At 35.1% G+C, this 20,586-nt stretch overlaps 1 protein-coding gene across 1 annotated transcript; it reads right to left on the minus strand.

The window, feature by feature from the left end:
- Positions 1–8,188: 8,188 nt before the first annotated feature.
- LOC133300858 (two-component response regulator ORR24-like) lies at positions 8,189–10,894 on the minus strand. Its single transcript, XM_061500448.1, has 6 exons — positions 10,537–10,894; positions 10,195–10,271; positions 10,048–10,084; positions 9,004–9,205; positions 8,428–8,857; positions 8,189–8,332 (listed from the first exon to the last, which is right to left on the minus strand). Exons 1-6 carry the CDS (start codon positions 10,892–10,894, stop codon positions 8,189–8,191), a joined length of 1,248 nt encoding a protein of 415 aa, XP_061356432.1.
- Positions 10,895–20,586: the final 9,692 nt, after the last annotated feature.

Raw genomic sequence — 20,586 nt, forward strand, 5'->3', positions numbered from 1 at the left:
CCTGAGCCACAATGATATCATCCGCTCCTTGTCTACCCTTAATAAAACCACATTGATTAGGCATAACCAAGTGAGCCATATGAAATTTCAGCCTATTAGCCACAATCTTAGTTACAGTCTTGTAAATAACATTACAAAGGCTAATAGGTCTGAAATCTTTAAGTAATTCAGGCACATCAATCTTAGGAATCAGACAAATCAAAGTTTGGTTAACCTCTTTGATATTATCCGGATGAAGGAACACACCTTTCACAAAAGAGATAACTGACTCACCCACCTTATCCCACTGAGATTGAAAGAAAAGAGCATTAAGCCCATCCTTCCCAGGCGACTTGTATGGACCAAAAGAGAAGACTACATCTCTGATCTCCTTACTGTTTGGCATAATACTCATCGCGTCTAAAGCATGCGCTTCAATAACAAAAAAGCCACGAACTGGAAAAGCCGGTTTAGGTAATGGATCTTTTGTGTACAGATTTTCAAAGAAAGAAACATCCATTTCCATTAAAACCTGTTGATCACCAATCCAAACTCCCTCAGAGTTTTTCAACGTATCTATGCGATTCCTCCTACGTCTGGCAACCGTCACAGAATGAAAGAAACGCGAGTTCCTATCTCCAAGAGCAAACCAATTCAATTTCGATCTTTGAAACCAAGTAATTTCCTCTTGAAGATAAATCTTGTCTAGTTCCCTCCATAGATCCTTTTGCAACATCTCAAGGCTATGACTGTACTGATAACTAAGACATCTATCAATACCTCTAATCCTTGCATGCAAATCATTCTTTCTTTTCAGAGCAATCCTATAAAAATTTCTATGCCATTCCGAAGCATTAATCCGAAATGTCTCCATAGCATGCATCCAGTTTACATTGTTTGACCAACATCCATTAACCACCTCATGAAAAGTGCTCTCTGTTAACCAGGACGCTAGAAAACGGAAAGGACGCTCCCCTCTCGGATAAATAGCAGGTTGATCTTCCCATAATAACACTGGTCGATGATCTGAGCCAAAGAAAGGCAAGTTGAAAGCCACACGGTTAGGGAAAACCAAGTTCCAATTATCATTAGCGCAAACCCTATCAAGACGTTCCTGAAGATTTCTTCTTTGCCAAGTGAAAATAGGACCTTGATTGCCAATGTCAGACAAGCTACATTCATCTAAACAATCACGAAATTCCCTCATGCTATTCCAGTTATGCCCATTACCACCTAGCTTCTCATACTCATACAAATAAGTGTTAAAATCACCTGCTATCCCCCAAGCTGCATTCCTCATGGACTGATCAAACAGTGAAGACAGAATTTCCCACAGCTGAATACGTTCCTGTCTTCGCGGACTTGCATAAATAAAAGTCATGAACTCCTCTCTATTTTCTTTTACCCAACAAATTTTAGTATGGACAAGTTGGTGATGAGAAAAAAGAACATCCACTGAAACTTCATCAGTGTTCCAAAGCACCCAAATACCGCCAGAAAAACCAACAGCATCACGATGAAAGTGACCAGAAAAACCAAGACGCCGAATAGCTCTATCCGCCATAACACCACTCAATCTGGTTTCTAACAAAGCCATAACTTTAATATTGTATCTATGAGAAAGATCCCGAATTAGAGGCGGAAAACTCCTTTTCCCAGCCCCTCTACAATTCCAGGTCAAAATATTCATAAAAACAATCTTAAATTTATCCGAACAGAAACCGGCCCTAAGAAAGAGCATTGGTATAGACCGAAGTCGCACCCAAAACGTCCAAATTATCCAAAGGGATAGAATCCTTGTGAGTTTGATAAAAATTCCTCATTAACGTAAGAGCATCTGGTGGTCTTCCATGTTTACCTCCATTATCCAAGCCACTAGAAGAAGGAAGAGTCACTTGCTGATCATTAACCACATGAGACGTCTTCCTCTGGAATTTAGATAAAGAAGGGTGCAAGACAATTTGTCTATCTTGGAAATCCTCCGACATATTCTTCTGAGAATCAAGTTTAAAATTATTCTTTTGAGATTCTGCACCTTTTGAAGCATTTAATCTGCCTTTGCTAATATTAGCATTCTGGAGCTGATGAACTTTAGTAAAATATTAGCACTTAATCCTATGACTCGATTTACGTCAAGTCAATCTATACCTAATATATTTAGTAAAATATTGCATGTTCATACTTTAAAAAAACTGTTTAGAAATTAAGACATAGGTCTACTTTTATAAGGTTTAGCCTATTTCAATTAAAATAAAATAAATTAATTACTTAAATTATTTAATTGATAAAATAATATATAAATTTTTTGTAATTCTTAATAGGTATTAATTTTATTGAAGGTCTAATAGGCTAATAGACTTAGGTTAGATATAGGTCAGGTCTATTATATAGCCTACACTATGTTAATATCATATCAGATCCAAAATATTTTACATAAACTTGCCTATTTAGAGCAAAGCTTGACCAACCCATTTACGCTATTATCCTCTGTTAGAGGGATTTAGTGCTTGCATTTGATACTCTGATAAGATTCAAAAGCTGTAGTTCGTTTAGCAACCCATTTATAATCCTAACAGATCATATCGCTCAAAGTGATAAAACTAAAAACATTGATGCTATTGTTATTTGGATTCTGTTTTTTTTTTTTTACATTGCCAGGAGGTATCCCCATTCAACCTTCTCCGGGCACCATGCCCTCGGGGTACGGCCCGTTTGGGCTAGCCCCTCATTATCCTCTGGCCCCCAAAGATTTTCCAAGAAACTGCTTGAGGCAGGGTTTGATCCCTGCACCAAGCAATCCCTTGCGAGCTCAGCTGCCAACTGAGCTACCCTTGGAGAATAACCGGGGAACTAGGGTTCTTGCAAGATTATAAAGATTTAGGATAACAAGGGATTGAGCCCTAATTACATAAGAAAGAATCAATTAGATTGATATTAAGGACGATTAACTTAAAGAAGGAATTCAAACATAATAGAGATTGAAGGAAATCGAAACCTTAGCTATGTTTGATTTTCATTAGTTAATTCAATTCTTTAAATTCTTGTTTTTTAATTCTTGCGATTAATTTGTTTTAGTATTTTAAATTTTCAAATCAATTCTTGATCCAAATACAATTTTGATTGTCCAACTTAAGTCGAAGTAGTAAATTAGTGCTTGATTTTGTTGGGATAAATTTTAAATGTCCGTTTTTTAGCAGTTTTGGTTATTTAGTTTCTTGTGTCAGTTAGAATATTAATGAGTCAGTTATGTCAGTTAGAATATTAATGAGTCATTTCTGTCAGTTATAAAGTAATGAGGGTGTTATGTATGGAGTTATGTTGGTCAGTTTTATAGCTTATAAATAACCTTTGATAATTTGTTAGAATTGAATATCCACACAGATGCAAGAGACAACCAGACTTTTGTAGATACACAGGTCTGGTTGTCTCTTGCATCTGTGTGGATATTCAATTCTAACAAATTGGTATCAGAGCTATGGGGAAAAAGAGCGAGTTAGAGGTGCCACTCTTCCATGGAGATAAGGATGAAGCATTAGATTGGCTTCTCTGTTTGAAGGAACATTTTCGGAAAGAAAAAACCTGGACGGAGGACAAATGGCAGGTGGCCATGAGAAGACTCAGAGGAAGCGCAATCAAATGGTTCCGTACATGGAACTGCCGCGACTTTAATAATATGTGGAAGGATTTTCTAATGGCCTTCGTAACAAAATACTTGCCTGGACGTTTTGATCTGATTAATGAAGAAGATGAAATCTTCAATGATGATGATGAAGATGAGGAAAATGATGCGGATGAAGAAGAGACCGAGATGGTGGAATCCGAGGTTGCCAACGGCAACGCATCCGCGGAGGAGATTGACGTGTCAGAACGCGTAAGAGACGACTCGGAGAAGAAGACAATGGAGATGACTGCGGCCGAAGGAGCCGAGATAGAAGAGGAGGAGAACAAGGGAGCCGAGATAGAAGAGGAGGATAACGAAGGAGCTGAGATAGAAGATGAGGAGAACGAAGGAGCCGAGATCGAAGCAGAGAAGGACGGGAACGACGAGTCCATTGTCGAGGTAGAAGAGTCCATTGTCGAGGTAGAAGACTTCGTGGAACCTGAGTGTCTGGAGACAGAGTCGAAAATCGGAAAGGAGATTGAGAAGCCGAGGTGCTTGATGGAGACCGACATGGAGGAGACTGTGAATCCGAGTTCCGTGTTGATAACCGGGATGGGGGAGATCCTGGCTAAATCACCGAGTTCATGTTTTGGAGAAGAGCTCGACCCCGGCGTGATGAGGTTGATGTCGGAGACCGACATAGGCGCGGTTCGGGTTGGAAGTCAGAAGTCGGAGACTGCATTGAATTTATGGTGGAAGTGGAAGATGTCGACACCACCGAAAAGAGACCATTTCCCTGGAGGACGGTGGTCTGAGATTCCATTGATGAGGCGCGTGGAAGCTCTTCTCGATGAAGAAGAACCCGACGATGAAGAAACTGAGAGCGAAAAAATGGAAGGTGTGATTGTGGATAGGGAACCCGGCGATGAGGAGCCTAGAGTTACTTTTATGGCAGAATCATTTTGGCTCAAGCCTAAACCAGAAGAAGATCGTGGGGCGAAATCAGAAAATGATGAGTTGAGTTATTTGCTTGATGATGGGAATCAACGGTCCTCAATGAGTGATGGGGTTAGTGGTTGAAGAGGCCCAACGTGCTATTAATGTAGCACATGTTGAATCTGAAATTATTGAAATTGGCATAGGTGTTGTAAAACTAATGAGACGTTATAGTGATACAGATACTGATCAGTATGATGACTTGTGTGATGATCATACGTGTAAGAATGGATGTGGAAGTATATCGGAGGATGAGGTCGACGGAGAAAAATTCAAGACTGTCTATCTTCCACCAATGAAGGAACCGCCGGACAAAAATAAAATATGTTCAGAAAAATAATTGCAGGGGAGATATTTTCTTTGAGTTAATTAAGTTGGAAGGTGTTAGATGTTTTTTGTCAGTGATCAAGATTGAAGAAAACAGGCGCGATCAGAAAGTTGAAGAAAAGCAGAAGCAACGCGAAGAAAGAAAGAAGAATTTAAAATTTATGGGGGAGTTTTGTTGGGATAAATTTTAAATGTCCGTTTTTTAGCAGTTTTGGTTATTTAGTTTCTTGTGTCAGTTAGAATATTAATGAGTCAGTTCTGTCAGTTATAAAGTAATGAGGGTGTTATGTATGGAGTTATGTTGGTCAGTTTTATAGCTTATAAATAACCTTTGATAGTTTGTATGAAATGAAGATCAAGAGAAAAAGAGAAAGAGCAAGAAAGCAAGAATAGAAAAGAAAAGTTTTTTTTGTAGATACACAAGTCTGGTTGTCTCTTGCATCTGTGTGGATATTCAATTCTAACAGATTTATAATCCTCGTAGGAACGATCTCTTACTTAAAACATTATATTACTTGTACGACCGGTGCACTTGCCGTGAGTCGCAACAAGTTTTTGGCGCCGTTGCCGGGGATTATAATGTATTATAATGTTTTAAGTAATATAATGTTTTAAATAAGAAATCGTTCCCACGAGGATTATAAATCAAGCACTAATTTACTACTTCGACTTAAGTTGGACAATCGAAATTGTATTTGGATCAAGAATTGATTTGGATCAAGAATTGATTTGAAAATTTAAAATACTAAAACAAATTAATCGCAAAAATTAAAAACAAGAATTTAAAGAATTGAATTAACTAATGAAAATCAAACGTAGCTAAGGTTTCGATTTCCTTCAATCTCTTTATTATGTTCGAATTCCTTCTTTAAGTTAATCGTCCTTAATATCAATCTAATCGATTCTTTCTTATGTAATTAGGGCTCAATCCCTTGTTACCCTAAATCCTTATAATCTTGCAAGAACCCTAGTTCCCCGGTTATTCCCCAAGAAAACAAGCATTAAATTCAAGAATCTAAAGATTACGCAAACCCTATGTCTATCCCTAGAATCATAAGAATTACAATGAAATTATCAGATACAGATCACACACCAACATCCCTATTGTCATGCATTTACCTAAGATCAATATATAAGATTCAAGCTCATATAAAGCATTAAGAAAAGATAATTTCATTCATGATGAAAAGGAAAATTAACATAAAGAATTGTTTAAGACATAAAAGATTAATTGAATTCCATCTAACCCGACTTAAGAATTTAGCCAGACATAGCAAGATCAAGAACGAAAGAAAGTATAAAAGCTTCTCCAAACTCCATAGTTGATTGGTGAATCTTCAATACTTCTAGTGCAAACTCGATTCTGATCCGTCTCCGCTGCTCACAAACATTAACTGTGGATTTCTCCGTGTTCTCTCTGCCTCCGAGTACCAAGAACTCTCTTAGAATATTAAAAACTGATTAATTCTGACCTAAAATGTGTTTTTGTAGGTAAAGAATTCGTGCCCTAGGTGGATACTTCAAAATGGGCCTAAGTTGGATTTCTGGGGAGCTTAAGCCTGAATCTTCGCGCTTAAGCTCCCTAAGATTTGCATGGACTTTTTACGTTGCACGCTTAAGCACGCTCTTCAACTCAAAACTTTCTTATTGCAGCGCGCTTAAGCCCAAAATTGGAGGCTTAAGCGCTCTCAAGCAGTGGGTACTTGCTCTTTGGTCAGAATTTCTGGAATTTAAGGGGGCTTAAGCCTCAGATTGGAGGCTTAAGCCTCCACTTCAACAACTTGATTATCTTGATTTTCTTTAGATAAGCTCTTCAAATCTTCTAGGTTTGATCTCCATCTATCCAATCTTGATATTTGCTTCCATTTATCTTCAAATCCCTTCAAAATAGAAAATATATTTTATTTAATTCATAAATCATAAAGTTCATGTATTTTATATCAAAACCCTAGTTTTTACTCATTTAACTTGATAATTCTTATTATTTTAGTCTATAAAAACAAGATAAACTAAAGATTTATCAATTATTATAGACAATCAAGTAAATTAATTGAAACTATATAAATTGAACTTCAGAATATCTATGTAAATTGAGTAATAACTATTTAATAAGAAAATGCTGAAAGTGACTTGACTTCCATGACGCTGAGACATTTATAAAAAAAGATGATGGTAGATAGTGAAATGGGTACCAAATAATGAATTGATAGATAGACAGTGGTGGTAGTGATAAGTCTTTTAATATTTACCCCTTGATCGTTTTGCTGCGAAATGTTTTTATATCATCAAGCATTCCTCGTGAACTTAAGTAGGATATAAAGCATATATATCACACTTGGTCTTTCATAAAAAATATTTTTAAGATAATTAATTGATTAATCATCTTAGGATGCAACTTAAGAATGTAACTCAAGTCACTAAATAATGCAGCTTTCTTTTATTTTAACTAGAACTTTAAAAAAAATAAAAATAATATTGACAGTCTGAATGAATGGAGTTCAAATTGCTGCAGGCTGGCTATAAGTTAGGATACCTACAACGGAGAACTAATAATCTGATCCATGCACAATGTGATTTGACAAATTTGCTTCAACTAAAGAAAGCTATAAATTCTATCTAGCCATCTCTGTATGACTTTTTATCATGAATTTGTAAACGTAACAAACTAATTTTATATGCCAGCAGTGCTAAAATTAAGGTTCATAAACAAAATTGAATTGACTTATAATTGGTTTGGTTTGAGGAGTAGGAAGTGAGAAAGGGATGGACTTGTTTTAAATTTTGTTTAAAAAAATAAAAAGAATAAACAATTCGAGTACTCTTTTATGTGGATGCCAATAATCTAATATTCATAAATTAATTTCAACTACACAGTAATATTCAATAAACAAAAAACACAATGATGCAATGCACTAGTAAGGGCCCATCATAAAACTCAGCTTTGTGTGCAACTTAATTAATTTCTAAATTGCTGCTACTAAATCCATCCATTTTCCACCTTTAATCTTCTACCAAGGGTGCTGAAGTACTCAAACTCTAGCAGTAAGGTCTGATCGCCATATTTTCAGTGTTCGTTCAACTAAATTATTTGTCCCTTTGTGTTATTTTCCTTAACTCTTTATATTTTGTGCATGGTCAAACCAAATACTTGCACGGAAGCCCACAATATGATGTTGTAGTGACATGTAATGGTGTAACTTTGTTTTGGTTTCTATATCATCTCTCAGACTTTATGTCCAGCTAGGTTGTGGTATTTGCATAATTAATTACATGTCTAATTAAATTCTAAGAAAGTGAAAGTTTAGTGCTGATTTCTTGGGTTTCTCTGCAATGATCAGTCTTGCCATCATTGTTCCCATCTTTCTGACTCAAACTTAATTGCAAATCAGGCACCCATTTCTTATCTTTTTGTAATTTTTCTTGATTCAACTGCATAAGATGGAAAAGAAAAAAAAGAAGAGATGTATGAATGGTGATGAAAGAAAAAAACATAAAGATCTTATTTTCTTAAGCCCTAATGTTACCTTAATCCGGAATGGGGGATCAAATTCTAGCTTTAAACTGTTGGAATAGTTGCGATGCTCATTGGAAGTTGATAGAAGTTCCCTGATTCTTGTGTTGTTTCGAAAGCTTAACTCAGGTGATCTAAGAGATGCAGGAGTGGTGCCAAATTGATGTACAACAGATTGTGTTTGTGACCCTGTATTTGCAGTAATATTGGTAGGTGAACTTTTCTTCCAAAGATGATTGTTCAAAATTTCTAATGGAGGCCACTTTTTCTCTTCAAGAAATTGGCTTGGTCTCATGGGTGCAATCCTGGTCGTATCCATTACTTGAATTTGGCTTGAAGCTATTGATCTTCCTTGAGTTTGTAAGGCTGTTGAAGACACAACTTCCTTGCTTAGGTAACTTGGTCTTCTAAAAGGTTGATGATTGAAGTACAATTGCTGGTGCCTAGTGATAGAGAGGCATTGTAAATGTAGATTACTAAAAAATGATTTTGTTGAATTTTCTTCTTGCAAAACCATGGAAAATATGAGGAAGGATTTTAACCTAGCTGGAGGAATAAAGTATATTAAAATGCATGCATGGTTACGTACCTTGTATCGATGGCCTTTGCATGTGACTGTGATAGGGTGGAGGGATGAAGGAGACCCTGAAAATAGCTATGCTCGTTGCAATTACTTGTTAGAATAATTCCACCATTTCCCATCTTGAAATTTTGATGAGGAATCATGGACTGCTTGGCTACATGAGAAATACGACCTACTTCATGGGTTGATCTGTATGTTGGACTTAGTACTGTAAAGTAAATATGAATTAATTATGAATTATCAAAATCAAGAAGATTTGGCTAAAATTAAGTAACCCTAACCCTAAGTCCTTCTAATATCACTTCACTTTAGGAGACATAGTTTACTAAAATGTCAAAGTGGCTTTTGCATTGCATCAGGAGTTCCAAATTTGATAGCGTTGGAGTTTAGTTTCCCCTTATATTTCTAGTTACTGAGTGAAAATAAATATAAATATGAAGGGAATAAGTTTCCCCCGCCATCTTTTATTCTAAATGTACCTTTTATGTTAACTGCAATTCAGATAATTATTGTATAATCTTAACCATGCATATTCTTTGTTTGAATCCCTACCAATCACTTGAATCACAAAATAATGGTCCTTCATGCATATTAAATATAACCCCTCAGTTTTTTTTTTTTTTCAAAAAAAATATAAAAAATCATAGTATCCCAACTCAAATGCATAAATTGAGGACAACTTGAATAGTCATAAGTCTAAGTTATGAAAAATGTAAACATGTTAGATGTGCCTTGGATAAGGTATACTTGATGATAAATTTACTTAACAGGATGTCAGGATCACGTAATCTATATAAGGTGGGGTATGTGATATCATTTTCATTTGTTCTTCTAAGTTGATCAACCATATGCCTTCTCTATCTTGGGTGTGATTAATTAACGTGGTCAGTGATGAGTTGGGGAACTTTGCTTAAGGTGTTAGGAAGAATAATCTAATAAAATAGAAGAAACCAAAGGAGCATACCAACTAAGCTGTATTCCTAGCTTATTGTACACATAAAAAAAGATTCATTTGCACTAACACTTAACAAGATTTAGGATAGTCCTCACCTTGCCCAGCCTCGTCAAGTTTCTTGCTTCGATACATCTGAAATGAAAATTTCATAACCAAGAAATTATTTAAGAATAGATATACATCAACTTTAAAGGAAAAATTAATTCAAAGAGTATTATCTCAAACCACCAAATTTGTGCTACCTGCAAGTGACTCTTGACATGAGCAATGCTGAGTCCTCTCACATTCATTAACTGAAGCACCAACTTAGGCGTTGCTCCTGCACCAATCAAAGCAAAGAGTTCAACCAAACAATTTTACAATTAGTGCATAAGGAAGGGATTTTTGACTCTGATGTACATGTAATAATAGGGAATCTTAATAATTAATTAATCGTATAATTCAATAAATTACAATCATCAGATCAGATGCATAAAGATCAACAATTGAGATAAGGAGTAAGGTTTTTTACTTTTATATCAGAGTTGAAATATCCTTCTAATATATATATATATATATATATATATATGCAATTAATTACTTACTCTCTTGACCGCCAAGTCTTTCAACAGCATGCACAAAGGAGAGATGAAGGTCAGGAGTCCACCGAAGGCGAGGCATCTTTGATCTAACATATTGTCTAACACCACCTCTTCGTTCATTTCCTTCTCTTGTTGCACTGCTTCTATTAGTTGAAGTGCCTTCATCTTTTGCTTTCTCATATCCCTCAGCTTTGAGTTCACATGCCTCATCATTATAATTACTATCTTCGCTACTAGCTTCTTCATTCAAGTCAAACGATGAGCACTTATTCTGAGAAGATCCCATTGAAGTGTCTTCAGCCTCTTCCTCACTCCTTCCGCTCCTCTCATCATTATCATGAATCTCATATCCACCTGACATATTTATTTGTTGTTGCTCCTGCTTATCACCTCCAAGGCACCAACTTCAATTCTTTATTTCGTTTACAAATTATGTTAGCATTTCATGTGTGAAACAAACACAATATTTAAATGTACAAAAAGTTGGAAAAAGTGATAAACTAATTAAGTGGCTTAAAGAAGAATTTGAGAACAGGCTGTAGTTTCTCTACAACGATTACTAAGCTTTAAAACTTTTAAAATAAGATGAGCTGAAGGCCATGGTAAGGTAACAGTAAGATTGTAAGAAGTCTGTAGCAAAGAGTGAGAAGTTATGGTAGAAGACATTTATTAAAGATCCATATTATATAGTAGTAGGTAAAAATTCAAGAATTTTAGTATAAAGAATGCAACCAACTTCTCTACCGTGAAGCTGTGAATAAAATTTCTGACGAATGTCAGGTTCAGATCTACATATTTAAAGAATTAGACCCTGTTGAATGTTTTATGCGTGATTCACCTAATAAAGTTACTGAATAATCAGAATGTATGCAGAAGGGGAAAGGAAGGTATTTATTACTATTAAAAAGATGCAAACTGTATGGACAGACGCATTAGTTTAGGTCATTTCATTTCATATCAACACTGAAACAATAAATTCCAAAGGGTTCATAAGTGAAACAGAAATTAAAGGGGGCGACATGATTATGTTCATGAACTCACACACACATATACATATATGAATAGTGGGAGGAGAATTAATCAACAAGAAAACCAGGATATATGAATGAATGAATTCAGCGTTAAATATCGTTCTTTCTCTAGATATCAGTAAAAAGATATATCGTATGATGAAGAGGAAGATTTATATAGGCAGAGACACTTATGAAAGACATATTGATCAAAACACTGCCAATCATCACGCACAAATTAAACACATCTTCGTTAGGGAAATGCATTTCAGAAGGAAATATCAAGTGGTCAAAAATTTCCTATGGAAGAGAAGTTAGGAATTGATTAAGAAATCCTCAACAAGTTGTGTATGAAAAAGTCTCAAATTTATCACAAGATAATGAAAAATGTACGGTCAGAGTTTTCAGTATTGGAGGAATCATTTAATAGTCATAAGAAACAAAAAGAAAGAAATATTCATTGATTCTAAATACACCACAAAAGGGAGATGATGGGAGAAACCCCGAAGATCGATATGGAGAATGATATATAAACTGATATCATTAAAGACTTACTTAAGATACAAAAGTAAGGAAATTAAGATACTTTGATTTTGAGTGTTTCTCCTTTCCCTTATAAATACTAACCATTCACGATCGATGATGATGTGCTTCTATTCTTTCTCTTCCAAGCCTGTTGATCATATATGCAACTCCATATCTAAACATATATCTTTACTCAGTCACCTCAGCTGCGAAAGCTCCATGGCCTAGCTAAACTTACAGAATAATTCATGGACAGATTAATGAATTTGATTTAGTCTTTGATCACGCTGATAAGGGTGAGAGAGAGAGGGATATAACTTCATACCTGGGGATGTCTTTTTGGTATGTGAACGAGCAACAGAATTAGAGTCATAAGTTTAAGATATTAGAAAAGACTTTTATGGTTCCGAAGGAAAAGAAGAAGAAAAAATGAGAATGAAAAATATTCGGACAGGCTACTTGTTCCCTTTAAATTGTAATAAACCAACATAATGGATACAGATGTTGCTGGTCCCTTTTTTACTGTTGCAAATCATGTGACAACTCCTACCCTCTCTTGACAGTTGTAAAAATCTACCCCTCCCTCCCTCTCTCTCTCTCTCTAGCTATCTTGCTCGTGATTATCTTAATTGTTTGATTTCTGCTAGAGACTTCTCCCTTTTGTTGTTGTGATATATATATATATATGGGACAAAATATACTTACAATCAATTAAGCTTACTACTTCTTATCACCGAATTTTAATCGTTGATTTCCACACGGTTATAATTTATCGGATGACACTTATTAATTAATTATTAATTCTCAATAAATTATAACCGTCAGATTGACAAAAATCAACGGTTAAGATTTGGTGGTAAGAAATGATAAACTTAATTTGTGGTAAGTATATACTTCCCATATATATATATATATGAAAAATTGGGTGTCCAGTTACTGGATATAATGTTTTGTCCAGTCACCGCATTATAACTATGTACTCCGAAAAATATATAATTATAATATTAAAGTTATACTTTTTTCTCTCTCTTCAAAAACTTGTTTGCTATATGAAAAATGGAAAAAAATACAACTTTTTTTCGTTAGACAAAAAAAAAATACAACTTTAATATTATAATTATGTATTCTCGGGAGTACATAGTTATAATGCGGTGATTGGACAAAATCTTATATCTTGTGACTGAACATCAGAAGAACTCATATATATATATATATATATATATATATATATATATATATATATATATTGTCAAAACAATAATATTATATATTTTTATACTTTATTTTTTTTTATTTCATACTTTTTTATAAGAAAATTAAAATTGAGAAATATGATTTTTCCTCTTCCCACTCTTCTTAAAGAAAGAGTAAAATAAGAGTGTAAAAAATAAGGTATAAGAATAGCATTAATTATAGATTGTGTAATTCACCTAGTTAACTCTATATAATAATCTTTAAATTTAGGTGCATGTATGTGTTGTGGGTCCCATTCCTTCATCAACCTTTGCATTTCTTTCTCACCTAAACTAAGACTTTGTTCCCATTTCAATACCACCGTTCTGTCTCTATATGCAATTTCTCAATCGCTGCTATTTTATGTTATTTTTTTTTTAAAAAATCTTGTTTTAATAACATATATGTTTCCACAGGCTTCTTTCCTATGTGTATGTAACTGTGACGTATCATTTTTGGTATGCTTTGTAGAATATTAGCGATTGAACAAGATAATCTGATGCAGTTATTGAGGTGTGTGGATTTAAAAATTGTCAATCTTGGTGGGAAATGTGCAGAAATATTAATAAGGACAAGTATAGTTTAGTTTTTGAGGAAATTTCAACAGTAACTGATGGCAAAATAAGCATTTCTTAATTGCACATTTGACAAATTCTTATTTACTTATTTTAAATGCATGCATGAGTTATATGACTGGAATCTTGACTCAGGCATTGTAGACTTCCATGCATGGGGAAGGAAAAGAAAAGACTTTGGCTATTTCTCGACTTGTATACAATATTGAATTAAAAGGAAGTCTAGGTCCAATTATTATATTATAATCAAAATAAAAATATAATATTACTGAATTTAGCAATATAGCTAAAACCATTTATCCATTAATAAGTAAGATTTCACATTCTTAGCCTGTAAGTTTATTGCTGTAAAGAGAATAATGACTGTGGGAAGTAGAGGGATTTGTTAGCAAAGTGTTTGACAATTGAGCTTTCTTGTAAAGGAAATCTGAAAAGAGGGAAGGGGAAGTTGAAATTTATATCAACTTTATTGACTTCTGATGCACCCAACTCTTTTAATTTGTTGAATAGCGCAACCATATATGTGGTTTAACTCAGTGATGTCCTTTTCAATCCCGGATATTATTATTATTGACACCAGTGTAATTTCCTACTCCAGGTTTTTTCTGTTAAAAGTTGGAAAAACGCTCAAATTTTCAGGTGGTCACAACTCATCATCACAACTCAAAAGTAACATATTGCCAATTCTGGTTTATCTATCCTCTGACGATCAATTAATAGGTTATTTGGACACTAGTGTATCTCGGCTATTATACACAATCATGCGTTGCCACAATGTGGATCAAGTGAGGGAGTAGTTTCAGTTTAATTAACAATGTCGAATTCGAGTAGTATGCAGTTGTATTATAAAATTGGATAGGATGAGCTTTGTCACTCTTACGGTCCTATTGACGATCGGATATCATATGGTTTATACCAAATATATATATATATATAGGTAGGATTTTTTGATACCAGTGACAAATTTTAAATTTGACACTTTATCTGAGAACCATTAGATCAACGACTTTGATTTGCAAGCATGTGACACAATTGATCTTTTTTTATCTAACGACTATCAGGTGAGGTGTCAAATTTGACTGGTGTCAAATGGGAAGGATCTGTTAACAATTTTTTTTTTACAAATTACATTAAGTACGACCGATCATACTTAGTGTAGTTGGTAAGAGTTTGTAAATATAATTTTTTCATATATATATATATATATATGGGCTTAACATTTCTGCAGCAGCCGTAGATAGTGTTATCTACAGCTGACACAGAAAAGTGGGCCCCACGACTTTTAAAAAAAAAAACTCAGGATCCGATGCCGCATCCTAAGATCCGGACGCAGATCCTTGCTTGCTGTAGGTACAGCAGCTGCAGAAATCATTTTGCCTATATATATATATATATATATATATTGTTGGATATATGCTCTTTTGGTCACTAAAGTCCTATTGGGCTTCAGTGAAACTTGAGCCCATGAGGCTTAGGGTTGAGTTATGTCTAAGACCTAAGCGTATATATTCATGGTTTTCTCCTCTTGTGCCTCCAAGGTGAATAGATCATCAGAAACAAACCCCAAGAGGCAGACGTTCATCATCTGAACGGTTGCCCACACAACCATCTCATCCTCCTCGAGAGATAGTCTGGAAGATCTGCCACAGTCTAGCTTCAAGGAGGTTGTTCGTGCTGCGGCGCTAAGGTGAGCTGTTCGTGAAGAGGAATCCTACAAGGGAAGATTCTACACGACACCTGCGCACCGAGAGGTAATTGTGAAACAAGGATGATTCGGTAAGCATACCAATGTACTAGGTCCTAAACCGCTTCCGCATAAATCTAAGATTTCCTTCAATTGGTATCAGAGCCTTGGTTGTACATTGGTATGTGAATCTAGTTTCACTATTCATGTAATTAGTTTTGCTTCTTGAAATGTGGCACCTAGGGTTCTAGGATTATGGTATGAATCTAGCATGTGTATTTTATAATTCATTTTCATAAAAGTTTAAATTTTAATCGGTAAAAATGCTTTAATCCATGGTTAGGATCTCTCGTGTATTTCTCGATTTGTAACAAGGAGGCTAATCCCATATGATTAGGTTTCCTCCTTGCTGTTTTTGTTTATTTTTGGAATTTCTGTGTATTTTTCCAATATTTTGTAAAAGTTCAAGATCGAGAAACCGCGAGTAAGATGCGCAGTCAGTACTGTCGGAGACTTTTCGAGGTCTTCCCGATCTCGGAATGAGGAGATCTATTTATGTTTGGAAAGAGGACGGAAAGACGAATGCAACGGTGGGTGGCTTACCGCCATCTGAGTTTACACGCGCCTCCACGCGCCTCCACAAGATTCTGAGAGTGGCCGCCACTCTCCGGCAAAGAATGGGAGAGTGAGAGAGCGTCCGGCCACCTTTTTGGGTGGTTCCGGCGGCGGTGCACTCGTCTCTACGTGGCGGTCCTTCCCCTGGAGTTTCAGCCTGATTTGACTTCGGGTGACGGCGCGGCAGACCTGACGGCTAGGGTTCCTCTTTCGCGTCCTAGGGTTTCTCGCCAAAGGATTGGGTCTTTGGGCTTTTGGGCCCATGAAACCCTAAAGGGGCTTGAGACAGATACTATGGGCTAGGCGAAAGTTGAATTCCAAAGTTGTATTATTTAATTTTATTTTATTTTATTTTCTTTAAAATAGGAAGGCCATGGATTAAAGTAATTATGATTTATTATTTAATGTTTTTATTGATTGGTATAAATTATATGATAGATAACATGCTTTATTGCGATAACATGCCATATAGAATAGGTGGTGCCATATTGTTGCATAACTTGTATGATTGCATGAGCATAATAGCTATTATGTCTTCAGCGACTAGTATGATAGTTATTATAGGATTATTTTGATTTTAAATCATCCTAAGAAATTAATTAATAATTATTATGATTTTTATTAAAAATCTAGATTAATAATTGAATTAATTAATTTTGGATTATTAACATCAAGACAAATAATCGTTATGGAAATTATTTTGATTTCAAATTATCCTCATAAATGATAATTATTATGATTGTTGTAATCTAGATTAATAATTAAGTCAGCTATTTGGATGATTTAAATCTAGAAAAATAATTAGAGAAAATTTCTTGAGAGAATTCTTTTATTTTGCGAGTAATTTGTGGGTTTTTCTGAAATGGTCATGGAATAACACACGCTGCATACAACATTCATGTATCATGATTGTTTGGAGCACACGCTGACGTAAAGTGACCGGATTTCAGGACCTTAATACTTTCAAAATTATGTTAAGCTTAGTGCACGTTTATCGGCGCTCTTACTTATATAGTTTTTGAAATCAAACAAAGGATACTCTCAATTAAATAATTCTTGGAAATTAGAAAATGTTGCTTATGTTGAATGGAAGGAGATTTAAATTAAGAGATTAATTTAACCTTCAAGCGCATTATAGGACCATTAATAAAACAATCATGTGAAGTCCCATCGAATAAGCATGATTGGATTTTATTAGATTGGACTTAAATATCTATGGGAGGAGATTTAAATTAAGAAATTAATTTAACCTCCAGGCGCATTGTGGGCCTATCAATAAAATAATCATGTGAGGCCCCAACGGATAAGCATGATTGGATTTTATTGGGCCTTAATAATTTCAAAATTTTAAAGTATTGTACGTCCCATCGTCGATAATACTAAGTTATTAAAGATAATTTTGAAATTAAACAATGTATTCGACTGGGCTTATGAAAATTCTCAAACAAAAATGTTGAATGGGTGAAGGTTTTAAAAATTAATTAATTTTAAAACCTGCGGGCTCCATTTGTGGGTTTATTAGTGAAATGGTTATCGCTGAAGCCCCATCGGATAAGGATAATCAGATTTCACTAGATTAAATCTTAATAATTTCAAAATTTTAGTAAAGTATTGTACGGCCCATCGTCGGCAATGCTTAGACACTAAGGATAGTTTTGAAATTAAACAATGGTTAATTACATTCAACTTTGGTAAAATTGTTAACCCTCCCATCGAGGCTCTGGCAATGGCACTGAAGGCCCAAATAACAATTTTGGTTTTTACAAGTGACTTGCCCATCGTAAGCCTTGTAAAGATAAACTGAAGGATTGTTAACAATAAACAAGAGTAGTTATGAGAATCTACTTGCATTTCGTTTGTTTATTGCATTCGTCTGTAATTGTGTGCTTTATATGTTTTTTCAGAAAATATCTTAGAAATGATTTTGAGTCGAAAACCTCTAGATGGTACCAACTATGAATAAGTGAAAAGCAAATCTTTGATATTGTTCTAAAACATGGAAGCTAAAATTTGTCCTGACAATGTGAGGGCCATTGCAACCTGCAGAGAAAGCGTTTAAGGAAACTAAGATGCATTTCTCAGATTGAGAAAGGGCAGATATGGTAGTTCGTTGCTATATTATTGTCAGTCTTTCCAAATACTTGCAGAAGCAAGTGTACATGATTAAGAGTGGAGTAAAAATGCTTCAGACTCTTAATGACATGTTTGCTGCGTCTAGCAGCTCTGCTAGACAGAATGCAGTCGGTGCAGGTTTTGTTAAGAGTCTTGTTAAATCCAAAGGGAAACCCAAGGGTGGTAACAAGAACAAAATGACTTGGTTATCAGTTGTCAAACCAGTTGCTATGAAGAAGCCGCAAGGCAAGTTCTTCAAGTACAGACTAAAGGGACACTGAAAGAAAAATTGCCCAGAGGTGATGAAAAGAACCAGACATGGGCATATCAAGGCCTGATCAGTGAATGAATTATTGATTCAGGAATCACTGATTATGTTTGTTACTCTTTGTAGTAGTTCAAACATGGCATACCTGTCAGCAATGGACATAGATATTTTAAGCTTGAAAATGGGAACTTGTGTCTGCATTTGCAGTAAGACAAGTTATTTATAAGACTATGGTTTTGGGTGACTGTTTATTTGTTCTAGATTTCAAGAGGAATTCAATTTTTGTTAGTTGTTTTGGTTAAAACATGGGTTGACAATGCAATTGATTCCTCAGTTACATTTCGAAGTTCATCTTCGTCTTGTTTGTTCTGGTACATTGTTTAAATAGTCTTTATTACCTATGTCCTATAACCTTTTTAAATTTGTTATGTTGAATGGAAAGATGATGAACAAGGATTTTCACCAAAGAAATAAAAGTTTCAAATGAAAAATAACTTTGGCCTTTGTGATTGAGTCACATTATCTCAAGTAGAAAATATGTTTTAGTTAAAAGAGATACTGAAAGTTCAAGAATCTTTTAACTAACAGCTACATGTTAGTCCTATTTGGAAGGTAAAGTGGCCAAGCAATCCTACAAGGGCCAAAAAGGTTTGCGCAACTATTCAACTGGAACTGGTACATACTAATGTATGTGGACCACTTAGCGTTCAGACCATAAGAGGTGATGAGTACTTCATTATATGAATGTTTACTCTGGATTGGGACAGATGAACCAAGTGCGCCATAAGTCTAAAGCTTCTGGAAATTTCCAAGAGGTTTAAGTCTGAGGCAGAAAAACATGTAGGTGTTCAAATCAAAAACACTTTGGTCTGACTAAAGTGTTGGCTACCTGTCTGGTAAGTTCAGGTCTTACCTGATTTAAGAGGGGATAGTTTTCGTAACTGTCAACTCTAAGAACGCATTAGTTGAATGAAGTTGCAGTATGCAAAAATCAAACATTTCTAGACTTGGTGAAGATCATGTTCAGTTATTCATCTTTGTCAATGTTGTTCAAGGGAGATGCCTAAGAGAAGGAAATGTACCTTCTTAACTTGGTTCCGTCAAAGTTTGTTGTAAAGACACCTAAAGAATTATGGAAATAGTGCAAGCCCAGATCAAACCATATTCGAATTTAGGGTGCTACGACACACGTCCTACAACAGCAGTCAAATGAGATGGAATCTTGTATGGAAGTGTGCATATCTTTTGGCTACCCTAAGAGAACTAGGGATGATTTCTTATTTAGTCTTAAGGACAAGATAATCTAAGTGAGCACTCACATGATTTTCTTAAAGGAGGACTAGATAAGAAATTATAAGCTCTTAAGTTAGGTTATTCTTGATGAGATTTATCTCAGATCAAGAATTTCCAGAATCTCTAGAAGCTTCATCCATTGTTCCCTTGATTGTTCAAGAGGGGATAGATATATCTCTAAGTGAACAAACAAGAGAACCATGATTGGAAATTCAACATGATAATATATAAGTGAAACTAGTAGAAATATTAGTATCACATGTAAAGGAACAATATCAAGGATAATCGGATCCTCAAGAAATTGAAGATCCATCATTTGACCCACTATTTGTTTTACCTATAAATACACAAGGTCTAGTGCAGTACATTCGTAGTAGGAGAGAACCTTGTTAACTCTCAAGTTGTCTCTTGTTGAGTGATATTGATCCTACTAGTTACGATAATACACTAGAAGATGTTGTTGATCAAGTGCTGCTCACGCTATGAACAATGAGATGAAATATTTGTATTTCAACTCCGTTCCCACAAGGTGCATGTGGACATAAAAGGAAAAGAGAGGATGGACAGAAAGGTGAAAACCTTCAAAGCTAGCTTGGAGGCATTTTTTGCCTGACGCCATGCTTGAGTCTATCCAGATTCTCTTAGTTGCTATAAGTCTCAATTATGAGATTTCATTTTGGGAGTTGGATGTCAGGATATCTACATACAACAACCAAAAGGGTTTATAGCAAATGAGTA

Source organism: Gastrolobium bilobum, unplaced genomic scaffold (assembly GCF_033153095.1).
Source record: "Gastrolobium bilobum isolate Gb01-03AN ecotype WA unplaced genomic scaffold, APGP_CSIRO_Gbil_v1 utg6530, whole genome shotgun sequence".
Lineage (NCBI taxonomy): Eukaryota > Viridiplantae > Streptophyta > Magnoliopsida > Fabales > Fabaceae > Gastrolobium > Gastrolobium bilobum.